At 33.8% G+C, this 12340-nt stretch overlaps 1 protein-coding gene and 7 non-coding genes across 8 annotated transcripts; all 8 read left to right on the top strand.

Moving 5' to 3' along the window:
* Nucleotides 1-4375, top strand: LOC139523018 (carbohydrate sulfotransferase 11-like). Its single transcript, XM_071316748.1, has 4 exons — nucleotides 1-241; nucleotides 631-734; nucleotides 2155-2214; nucleotides 3272-4375. The coding sequence occupies exons 1-4, from the start codon at nucleotides 124-126 to the stop codon at nucleotides 4346-4348; spliced, it is 1359 nt and encodes a 452-aa protein (XP_071172849.1). The 5' UTR covers nucleotides 1-123; the 3' UTR covers nucleotides 4349-4375.
* Nucleotides 4376-7349: 2974 nt separating this feature from the next.
* On the top strand, nucleotides 7350-7467 carry LOC139525636 (U5 spliceosomal RNA). Its single transcript, XR_011664966.1, has one exon. It is a non-coding gene; the product is annotated as a U5 spliceosomal RNA (small nuclear RNA).
* Nucleotides 7468-8148: 681 nt separating this feature from the next.
* Nucleotides 8149-8266, top strand: LOC139525637 (U5 spliceosomal RNA). The gene has a single exon (XR_011664967.1). It is a non-coding gene; the product is annotated as a U5 spliceosomal RNA (small nuclear RNA).
* Nucleotides 8267-8947: 681 nt separating this feature from the next.
* On the top strand, nucleotides 8948-9065 carry LOC139525638 (U5 spliceosomal RNA). The gene has a single exon (XR_011664969.1). It is a non-coding gene; the product is annotated as a U5 spliceosomal RNA (small nuclear RNA).
* A 681-nt stretch (nucleotides 9066-9746) lies between these two features.
* On the top strand, nucleotides 9747-9864 carry LOC139525639 (U5 spliceosomal RNA). The gene has a single exon (XR_011664970.1). It is a non-coding gene; the product is annotated as a U5 spliceosomal RNA (small nuclear RNA).
* A 681-nt stretch (nucleotides 9865-10545) lies between these two features.
* Nucleotides 10546-10663, top strand: LOC139525640 (U5 spliceosomal RNA). Its single transcript, XR_011664971.1, has one exon. It is a non-coding gene; the product is annotated as a U5 spliceosomal RNA (small nuclear RNA).
* A 681-nt stretch (nucleotides 10664-11344) lies between these two features.
* LOC139525641 (U5 spliceosomal RNA) lies at nucleotides 11345-11462 on the top strand. Its single transcript, XR_011664972.1, has one exon. It is a non-coding gene; the product is annotated as a U5 spliceosomal RNA (small nuclear RNA).
* A 681-nt stretch (nucleotides 11463-12143) lies between these two features.
* On the top strand, nucleotides 12144-12261 carry LOC139525642 (U5 spliceosomal RNA). Its single transcript, XR_011664973.1, has one exon. It is a non-coding gene; the product is annotated as a U5 spliceosomal RNA (small nuclear RNA).
* The last annotated feature ends 79 nt before the right edge of the window (nucleotides 12262-12340 follow it).

Here is a 12340-nt window from a genome sequence, read left to right on the forward strand (position 1 = left end):
TAATAGTAACGACTTGTTCACCATATGTTAAAGATAATTTCCTCTGTATGGCCTTAAATATATTATATATGGCATATGCATTATTCAATATTTATCAAACACATGTAAACAAAGCGATCTAAAATGCAATATACTGCTAGTGTCGTAAATCAACAAAAGATGAAGATGTGTCGCTGCCGAATTAAAATTTACATGGCAGTTTTTTCAGGGATGGCCATATGTCTTCTTCTCAGAGAAAAGGGTATGTTATTATCTTAAATTAGGAATTAACCAAAATGAAATAAAGTGCGTTTATGATCCGGAAAAATATTAAATGTTAAAATTTACTTGACGCGGATCTTAATGGTTCTTATGTGAAAAATAACGGATGTAAAACAAGATTTTTCGTTTAATTTACATTTGAAAAATCGCATGTTTGTGTTACTCTCGACAAATATTTTTATAACAGTATTACATAACATCTCTTCTTATGAATGAAAACCTTTTATCCTGTCAAAAGTTTTTTTTTTTTTTTATGAAACATGCTACTATACAATGCATGCTGTAATTTACCTTTAACTGTCAAAAACGCTACGCAGATGTCTTTGTTATACGTCATGGAAAATACTTGTATAATTATCCAATTACCAGTTTCCTACTCAGAATTGACCAATTGGCATCACACGCAAGAAAGAAGACTTTACCTTGACTTCAAAAAAATGAAATCTATTACAGAACCCATGATTAATATAAATGTAAGTATACTTCAAGTACTTCCCTATAACAGTCTAGATTGCTGGTGTGTGTTTGGTGTTATGGCCTGTTCAATGGTGTAAAGAAACATAGGAAGATGAGAATAGAAATGGAGAATATGTCAAAAAGACAACAACACGACCATAGAGCAGAAAAAGCCCAAGATCCCCAATGTTTCTTCAACACAGCGAGAAAATCCTGTTCTATTAAGTGAAAATGAACCTTATACTAAACTCAAAAACATATAAATGAACTAAAACTAAAAACAAAGAACACGAAAGGCTAGCACAGGCCAGAGGCTCCTGATTTGGGACAGGCGCAAACATATGTAACACGCGATGTGTACTTGTATTTGTCCTAGCATCACATTATGATCTAATCACAACCCACAGAGATATTTAAGAAAAGAGGTGGAATTGAGCAAGTTGATATTTTGAACATATAACCATTTTAGATGTGACTAATATAATAACTCCTTCCGTTTAAATTAAAAGCAGTTTAGTCATTTGCATACATGAGTTGAAATGCTTTAGATATTCTGGTACATGTACAATCGAATTCTTTGAGAACACTTTCACTACGTACTAAAACAAACTGACAAGATACAAACATTGACATATTAAAGATGTACAAATGTATCAAAGGGAGAACCAGAACTCATAAGTGGGAGAGAGACCGACAAAATATTAGTCATAAACGAAATATGATGAAAAGACTACCACTACATGAAAAACTAATGACTCGGCAACATCAACTGTTTACCACTTTTTGGTTCTAGATATTTCAATATTTACACATGTATCACATGCGCAGGCTAATAACTTTTCATGAGGGGTGCTCGAAACAAAAAACAATAAAGTCTCAGGCTTTGCTGAGCAATAAAGTCAAATAGAAAATCATTTCATAGCACAACAAATTGCTGACGGTCTAACGACTAATGCTACAGCTATCAGCCTAAGGATATCTTTGGCCATTTGTAGTTCGCGATCACTTGTTACCGATTTAATTGTTCAATCGGTCATTTGTAGTTCGCGATCACTTGTTACCGATTTAATTGTTCAATCGGTCATTTGTAGTTCGCGATCACTGGTTACCGATTTAATTGTTCAATCGGTCATTTGTAGTTCACTAGCACTGGCCATAGAGTTAATGGTACAATTGGTCATGTTGAGTCCACGTGCATGCACTGGCTACAAAGCCAATGATAAAGATAACAATGTAAAATTGATTCAAATTATGCGGTTTTTTTTAATTTGCGTGAAATCTGGTTTGAAAAATGTACAAAATTTACAAATTTAAAGTGTGAATTGATGACTTGCATAGATGAGTTTATACATTTTAGCTCTAGACATTCAGGGTCGAACTTGAAACAAATCATACTTTTGGTACCAAAAGCGTTGTTTCAAATTTCTTGTATTTCAGGCATCCACTACCGAATGTGGTAGTTGCAAAAACGACTACTACAGTACCACAGCCACTAAGGTGAGTCTTTTACTATCATCACATGTTCCTTAATGGAGGTGTTTTAGATAGTGACAAAATTGCATTTTACAACTGGCCAGCTACGGAACCCTTTTGTATTGTTAAACTTTCTAGGGTTTATCAAGGTCGGAGATTGTGTCACTTTCTCTACGCGCAACATCAGATTCTAACGTCCCTATTTCGACCGTGAGTGGCTGTGTATTATACAGTAACGAGTGAAAGTTATTTGTTATCATAGTTGGAATTGAAAAACAACACATATCATTGGTTGCTGTACTGTCAAGGCATATTCGTTAACTATTTTATTATATTGTCATCAATTATTCATTAACTATAATTAATACTTAGTTATAAGAAGATATGGTATGAGTGACAATAGACAACTCTCCATCCAAGTCGCAATTTGTTAAAAGTAAACCATTATAGGTTAAAGTACGATCTTCAACAAAAACGGCATGTTCTGTTCGGAATGTGTGTTTACTTCTTGTTATCGTTATAACTTTAATCCTCCTTTTGATCTTTCGATCATTGATGGGAACATTAACTAATATCGTTAGAGCTTGACTCGAATTTGAGCTATGTATGCTCTATGCCTTAAGTCCTTTGGTGAGTAGTTTTTTGTGTGTTTTGTTTCGATATAATGAGACAAGCAATTTTCAACAGATTTCTATAAAGATTGTTTTCTGTGCCTCTTTGTCCACGGTGAAGGAATGAGTTTGGCACCAGTAAACATGTTTAACCCCGCCACATCCTGTGTGTTCCTATCAAGGAGCTTGTAATTAGTGGTTGTAATTTTTTCCTGCATAACATATTTGTTTTACGTTTATTGTTTTGAAATTAATTTAGCCCGTCAATTTCTTGATTGAATATAAAAAAAAGAAGATGTGACATGATTGCCAATGAGACAACTCTCCACAAGTTGTTTTTACTTATGTCATACAGAGACAGCTTTTTAACTAGCTTTATGGTCTGATTTCGTTATCTTCATATATTTTCTAAACACTGGTTAAAAACTAAAATTTATCATATTATTAAAAAGTGTATACTTGTATTACAGGTATTGAATACAGAGCTTATCTATTTAGATAATAATAAACAAAGACTAGAAAGGCTGTCGAGAATTTGTAAACAGAAACCAAATACCTTCAAACATAAGTCGAAGAGGAATCCTTACATTTTCAACACATTTGTTAGTGATCGTCATAATTTAATATTCTGTCAAATTCAAAAGGCAGCTTCAACGTTCTGGAAAAGGATCATATTCAACCAGACAACACCAGGAACAAGGGGACTACCAAGCATTACCAATCTTGGGGTAGCAGAAGACAAATTCAAACATTATTTTAAATTCTTGTTTGTTCGAGATCCTTATAATCGACTGTTTTCTGGATATATAGATAAATTATTTAATCCAAATGTTATGTATTGGAAGGCTGTCGGTATTCCTGCAAAACGCCTCAGTAACCCTGAAGCTAAAAGGTCATGTGGCCATGACGTCACATTTGCCGAATTTATCAATTACATAATTGCATTGGAAAAGACACCGGACAGACGAGACCGTCATTTTTTCTCAATGTATGAACACTGTGCACCTTGTGAACACAAAATTGATTATATCGGAAAAATGGAGACGTTCCGAAATGATTCTAAATTCATTTTAGATACTCTTAAAATGGACAACAGCATTAGAAACCAGTTTGAATATATGCTTTCAAACTCATCAATTAATGAAATAATAAACATTGCAAATAGACTGTTTCAATTCAAAACTAAAATTTTAAAATGTATGACTATGTATGATGCAGTACTAAGAATATGGAGACAATTACAAATAAAGGGAATACTTAGTCGTCAAATAGTAATACCATTTAAACCAGACACTGTTGTCAAATTGACAAAAAGTAAATTCATCAAGACCGTGTTAGAGGCATACAAATCATCAAAATCTGATGTTTCTAAAAAAAGTAATAAACAAGATGCTTTTAGCGAAGCATATTCAACAGTTCCAAGACAGACATTGATGAGGTTAAAACAAGTTGTTGAAAATGATTGTGTGTTATTCGGTTATGTAACTGAACCTAAGCGTGTGTTTAATGCTCAATCTTTTGTTAAATCAAATTTTTTTAAATTGTGATCTTTATAATAAAATGTTAGACATGTTATATTCACTCTGAAATAGATTAAATCATTATTTTTGCGACAAAACTACACTTTTAATTATGTGGTGTACTTGAGGATCGATCTATGTGTACCCTGTTTCAAAAGATAAGTTTAATATGATAGATTTACTCTCCTTAACAAAGGGGTCATGGCACACATTTTTTTGTTAGACAATTTAAACCTATACATATAAAAAGAAGATGTGGTATGATTTCCAATGAGACAACTATCCACAAGAGACCAAAATGACACAGACCTTAACAACTATAGGTCACCATACGGCTAAAGTCAGCTATAAAAGGCCCCGATAAGACAATGTAAAACAAATCAAACGAGAAAACTAACGGCCTCATTCATATAAAAAAAAATGAACGAAAAACAAATATGTAACACATAAACAAACGACAACCACTGAATTACAGGCTCCTGACTTGGGACAGGTACATTCATAAATAATGTGGCGGGGTTAAACATGTTAGCGGGATCCAAATCCTCCCCCTAACCTAGAACAGTGGTATAACAGCTAGTACAACATAAAAACGAACTATAAAAATCAGTTGAAAAAGGCATAACTCATCAGATGGACACTTTATTACAAAACTACCGAAAACTAATTTTGGTTATAATATATGAATTAAAATAAAGCACGTATCACTGTATAGTTAAAGTTAAAAACTGTACAACGATAACAATGACTTTCAAAAAAGAATTTTGGAAAACACAAACATTACTTAGGATAATAGATAGTAATTTAACAGAACATTTATTATAATATTTATTTTACTTTTACTTGATTATGTTATAATTTACATGTCAGTATATGGTCTTTTATAAGCTGACGTTAAAGAAAATTGAAATCTAAAAATTTCAAACAACTGTTACAGTAAATTTATATCATGTTTTATGTTCCTTTGGATTTCAAACTAAATATGACGAAGTTGGGATGCTTCCCCTAAATGGATACTCGAGTTGTGGCCAATATAGTAAAAAAAAATCAAAGTATCATAGCTTGAACTGCCAAATACTCGACGAAACCTCTTTCAAAATTGTTAACCTATATTCCACGGTTAATAAAACGTCACTAATTAGTAACTTTTATCATGTGTTCTCGTGGGACCTTTCACTGAATGTGTGTTCTCAAGAAGAAAACAGTTACTCCGGATGCGGTGTTGATCATATGTGTATTCTAAAAATTCAAACGATCTGCTTGATTACTACATCATATGTATTAACAATCAAAGAACTCCTCTATCTAAACGTATTAAAGACAGATAGAAAAAAAATAGTTTAACTTTCATATTGTTTCATAAAAAATACCAACGAAGATGCAAGTGTTTTGCTTTTACGAAAGGGTAAATAATATTTTGTTAAATAAGACCTCTTCTTCAAACAAATAATTTTCAAAAAACACTGTCAAACATCAAAACATACTATCCACACTGATCTGTTTCTATACTTATTTAAATACAAAATGAGAAAAACCATGCGACGCAACCTCAAAATTTCACCTTAGTTTTCTCGTTTGAGTGTGACACATTTCGAGTCTTTTATTACTGACTATACTGTATGTTTTTTCCCTCATTGTTGAAGTCTGTACGATAATCTACCGTTGAAAAGACAATCCTCATCAATTAATTCTATTAACAAATAAAAACCCGATTTTGCCTAATATTCTATTTTGTCTTATAACAGTTACATTAATTTATTTTCAATAATTTCGATTTGCCTTATACAAATATATGTATCTTCACGATGTTCCTGGCGTACTAAACTCCAAAAACATAATTATCCCCCTTTGATTTCGTTGTCCCTTTGATTTCGTTGTCTACACATAAAGTCCCTGTTCAAACACTGTTTTTCTTATTTTTTCATTCACTATCCCAATTCATTCCTTCTTTATTTATGTATAGGGGTAAATTCAGGAGAGAAATATACGTCATCTGGGACCGCCCATTTGGGGGAGAGCTTTCTGTATAGAACTGAAGTCCTGTGCTCTTTTGATTGGCAGATAATGTTTGTAATAAATAATTTTTGATAGATGGATCAACATAAGAGTAAAAAAAAGAGACCAAAAAAAAACCTTAAAAAAGAATGCTGAATGTACCTTTTTTTTACTACAGGATTAAAAAGTAATGGGGTCAGTAAAGGAATGAAGGGCGAATTTATAGTGTTTGTAAACAAGGCCATGTCAATGCCCAAAAAAGTCACGAATATATATTTTACTAAAGATATCCGTGGAGAGGAACAATTAATGAGTCTATAGACAATTTCTCTACACCCACTTTACGTGGGTAATATAAACAACATGAAATATGCAGCTTGGTCCCCCCTTTTCCTCGCTATTAATTTTTTTTTTTATCTCTCTCCATCAAATGTAGCATTACCTAGAAAAAAGATCACATGTAAAAAAAAAATCAAAAACACTGACTATTATAGACTTATTTCTAGTTCGTGCTTAGAGGGGAAGCAAAGAAATTAGAAAGAAGCAGTTGCAGAAGTTTGTCATGCCCAATATAAAGAGAGTGATTTACGGAGATTTCTTTGCGTGCGCCATGCGCCATGACGCTACTCTTCTCTGTATCGTTTCAGTTTGAGTTTATTCACGGCAAAGTAGCGATTAGTTTAAGAGCATGTTTTTCCATCCAATAAGTTGTTTTCTATAGCTATAGCGTGTTTTGACAAAGTGAAATACATGGTTTCATTACGCATACGTTGTATATTCGTTCTTATACTGTGTGTATGTGCATTGCCGTGGCTCCATTCGGTTGTAATATGATCACGTTGTTACACAACAAAAATATGAAAAATCTATCAAATTCATAAATTGCCAACATGGTTCTACGGCATAAATGTGCCATGTGTAGATACTTATTGGGTAGAATTTAAGGATGTTTGCAAAAAGTTCATTTTCGCAAACACCTTCTCTCAGAAAACATTTACATTATTCTGTATATTCAAAGTTTGTGCTAGTCGAGTTACTCTGGTTTCTCTTCAAACCACGAATATATCTTTCGCCTTTTACTAAAGATATCCGTGGAGAGGAACAATTAATGAGTCTATAGACAATTTCTCTACACCCACTTTACGTGGGTAATATAAACAACATGAAATATGCAGCTTGGTCCCCCCTTTTCCTCGCTATTAATTTTTTTTTTTATCTCTCTCCATCAAATGTAGCATTACCTAGAAAAAAGATCACATGTAAAAAAAAAATCAAAAACACTGACTATTATAGACTTATTTCTAGTTCGTGCTTAGAGGGGAAGCAAAGAAATTAGAAAGAAGCAGTTGCAGAAGTTTGTCATGCCCAATATAAAGAGAGTGATTTACGGAGATTTCTTTGCGTGCGCCATGCGCCATGACGCTACTCTTCTCTGTATCGTTTCAGTTTGAGTTTATTCACGGCAAAGTAGCGATTAGTTTAAGAGCATGTTTTTCCATCCAATAAGTTGTTTTCTATAGCTATAGCGTGTTTTGACAAAGTGAAATACATGGTTTCATTACGCATACGTTGTATATTCGTTCTTATACTGTGTGTATGTGCATTGCCGTGGCTCCATTCGGTTGTAATATGATCACGTTGTTACACAACAAAAATATGAAAAATCTATCAAATTCATAAATTGCCAACATGGTTCTACGGCATAAATGTGCCATGTGTAGATACTTATTGGGTAGAATTTAAGGATGTTTGCAAAAAGTTCATTTTCGCAAACACCTTCTCTCAGAAAACATTTACATTATTCTGTATATTCAAAGTTTGTGCTAGTCGAGTTACTCTGGTTTCTCTTCAAACCACGAATATATCTTTCGCCTTTTACTAAAGATATCCGTGGAGAGGAACAATTAATGAGTCTATAGACAATTTCTCTACACCCACTTTACGTGGGTAATATAAACAACATGAAATATGCAGCTTGGTCCCCCCTTTTCCTCGCTATTAATTTTTTTTTTTATCTCTCTCCATCAAATGTAGCATTACCTAGAAAAAAGATCACATGTAAAAAAAAAATCAAAAACACTGACTATTATAGACTTATTTCTAGTTCGTGCTTAGAGGGGAAGCAAAGAAATTAGAAAGAAGCAGTTGCAGAAGTTTGTCATGCCCAATATAAAGAGAGTGATTTACGGAGATTTCTTTGCGTGCGCCATGCGCCATGACGCTACTCTTCTCTGTATCGTTTCAGTTTGAGTTTATTCACGGCAAAGTAGCGATTAGTTTAAGAGCATGTTTTTCCATCCAATAAGTTGTTTTCTATAGCTATAGCGTGTTTTGACAAAGTGAAATACATGGTTTCATTACGCATACGTTGTATATTCGTTCTTATACTGTGTGTATGTGCATTGCCGTGGCTCCATTCGGTTGTAATATGATCACGTTGTTACACAACAAAAATATGAAAAATCTATCAAATTCATAAATTGCCAACATGGTTCTACGGCATAAATGTGCCATGTGTAGATACTTATTGGGTAGAATTTAAGGATGTTTGCAAAAAGTTCATTTTCGCAAACACCTTCTCTCAGAAAACATTTACATTATTCTGTATATTCAAAGTTTGTGCTAGTCGAGTTACTCTGGTTTCTCTTCAAACCACGAATATATCTTTCGCCTTTTACTAAAGATATCCGTGGAGAGGAACAATTAATGAGTCTATAGACAATTTCTCTACACCCACTTTACGTGGGTAATATAAACAACATGAAATATGCAGCTTGGTCCCCCCTTTTCCTCGCTATTAATTTTTTTTTTTATCTCTCTCCATCAAATGTAGCATTACCTAGAAAAAAGATCACATGTAAAAAAAAAATCAAAAACACTGACTATTATAGACTTATTTCTAGTTCGTGCTTAGAGGGGAAGCAAAGAAATTAGAAAGAAGCAGTTGCAGAAGTTTGTCATGCCCAATATAAAGAGAGTGATTTACGGAGATTTCTTTGCGTGCGCCATGCGCCATGACGCTACTCTTCTCTGTATCGTTTCAGTTTGAGTTTATTCACGGCAAAGTAGCGATTAGTTTAAGAGCATGTTTTTCCATCCAATAAGTTGTTTTCTATAGCTATAGCGTGTTTTGACAAAGTGAAATACATGGTTTCATTACGCATACGTTGTATATTCGTTCTTATACTGTGTGTATGTGCATTGCCGTGGCTCCATTCGGTTGTAATATGATCACGTTGTTACACAACAAAAATATGAAAAATCTATCAAATTCATAAATTGCCAACATGGTTCTACGGCATAAATGTGCCATGTGTAGATACTTATTGGGTAGAATTTAAGGATGTTTGCAAAAAGTTCATTTTCGCAAACACCTTCTCTCAGAAAACATTTACATTATTCTGTATATTCAAAGTTTGTGCTAGTCGAGTTACTCTGGTTTCTCTTCAAACCACGAATATATCTTTCGCCTTTTACTAAAGATATCCGTGGAGAGGAACAATTAATGAGTCTATAGACAATTTCTCTACACCCACTTTACGTGGGTAATATAAACAACATGAAATATGCAGCTTGGTCCCCCCTTTTCCTCGCTATTAATTTTTTTTTTTATCTCTCTCCATCAAATGTAGCATTACCTAGAAAAAAGATCACATGTAAAAAAAAAATCAAAAACACTGACTATTATAGACTTATTTCTAGTTCGTGCTTAGAGGGGAAGCAAAGAAATTAGAAAGAAGCAGTTGCAGAAGTTTGTCATGCCCAATATAAAGAGAGTGATTTACGGAGATTTCTTTGCGTGCGCCATGCGCCATGACGCTACTCTTCTCTGTATCGTTTCAGTTTGAGTTTATTCACGGCAAAGTAGCGATTAGTTTAAGAGCATGTTTTTCCATCCAATAAGTTGTTTTCTATAGCTATAGCGTGTTTTGACAAAGTGAAATACATGGTTTCATTACGCATACGTTGTATATTCGTTCTTATACTGTGTGTATGTGCATTGCCGTGGCTCCATTCGGTTGTAATATGATCACGTTGTTACACAACAAAAATATGAAAAATCTATCAAATTCATAAATTGCCAACATGGTTCTACGGCATAAATGTGCCATGTGTAGATACTTATTGGGTAGAATTTAAGGATGTTTGCAAAAAGTTCATTTTCGCAAACACCTTCTCTCAGAAAACATTTACATTATTCTGTATATTCAAAGTTTGTGCAAGTCGAGTTACTCTGGTTTCTCTTCAAACCACGAATATATCTTTCGCCTTTTACTAAAGATATCCGTGGAGAGGAACAATTAATGAGTCTATAGACAATTTCTCTACACCCACTTTACGTGGGTAATATAAACAACATGAAATATGCAGCTTGGTCCCCCCTTTTCCTCGCTATTAATTTTTTTTTTTATCTCTCTCCATCAAATGTAGCATTACCTAGAAAAAAGATCACATGTAAAAAAAAAATCAAAAACACTGACTATTATAGACTTATTTCTAGTTCGTGCTTAGAGGGGAAGCAAAGAAATTAGAAAGAAGCAGTTGCAGAAGTTTGTCATGCCCAATATAAAGAGAGTGATTTACGGAGATTTCTTTGCGTGCGCCATGCGCCATGACGCTACTCTTCTCTGTATCGTTTCAGTTTGAGTTTATTCACGGCAAAGTAGCGATTAGTTTAAGAGCATGTTTTTCCATCCAATAAGTTGTTTTCTATAGCTATAGCGTGTTTTGACAAAGTGAAATACATGGTTTCATTACGCATACGTTGTATATTCGTTCTTATACTGTGTGTATGTGCATTGCCGTGGCTCCATTCGGTTGTAATATGATCACGTTGTTACACAACAAAAATATGAAAAATCTATCAAATTCATAAATTGCCAACATGGTTCTACGGCATAAATGTGCCATGTGTAGATACTTATTGGGTAGAATTTAAGGATGTTTGCAAAAAGTTCATTTTCGCAAACACCTTCTCTCAGAAAACATTTACATTATTCTGTATATTCAAAGTTTGTGCAAGTCGAGTTACTCTGGTTTCTCTTCAAACCACGAATATATCTTTCGCCTTTTACTAAAGATATCCGTGGAGAGGAACAATTAATGAGTCTATAGACAATTTCTCTACACCCACTTTACGTGGGTAATATAAACAACATGAAATATGCAGCTTGGTCCCCCCTTTTCCTCGCTATTAATTTTTTTTTTTATCTCTCTCCATCAAATGTAGCATTACCTAGAAAAAAGATCACATGTAAAAAAAAAATCAAAAACACTGACTATTATAGACTTATTTCTAGTTCGTGCTTAGAGGGGAAGCAAAGAAATTAGAAAGAAGCAGTTGCAGAAGTTTGTCATGCCCAATATAAAGAGAGTGATTTACGGAGATTTCTTTGCGTGCGCCATGCGCCATGACGCTACTCTTCTCTGTATCGTTTCAGTTTGAGTTTATTCACGGCAAAGTAGCGATTAGTTTAAGAGCATGTTTTTCCATCCAATAAGTTGTTTTCTATAGCTATAGCGTGTTTTGACAAAGTGAAATACATGGTTTCATTACGCATACGTTGTATATTCGTTCTTATACTGTGTGTATGTGCATTGCCGTGGCTCCATTCGGTTGTAATATGATCACGTTGTTACACAACAAAAATATGAAAAATCTATCAAATTCATAAATTGCCAACATGGTTCTACGGCATAAATGTGCCATGTGTAGATACTTATTGGGTAGAATTTAAGGATGTTTGCAAAAAGTTCATTTTCGCAAACACCTTCTCTCAGAAAACATTTACATTATTCTGTATATTCAAAGTTTGTGCTAGTCGAGTTACTCTGGTTTCTCTTCAAACCACGAATATATCTTTCGCCTTTTACTAAAGATATCCGTGGAGAGGAACAATTAATGAGTCTATAGACAATTTCTCTACACCCACTTTACGTGGGTAATATAAACAACATGAAATATGCAGCTTGGTCCCCCCTTTTCCTCGCTATTAATTTTTTTTTTTATCTCTCTCCATCAAA

This window comes from Mytilus edulis, chromosome 5 (genome assembly GCF_963676685.1).
Source record: "Mytilus edulis chromosome 5, xbMytEdul2.2, whole genome shotgun sequence".
NCBI lineage: Eukaryota > Metazoa > Mollusca > Bivalvia > Mytilida > Mytilidae > Mytilus > Mytilus edulis.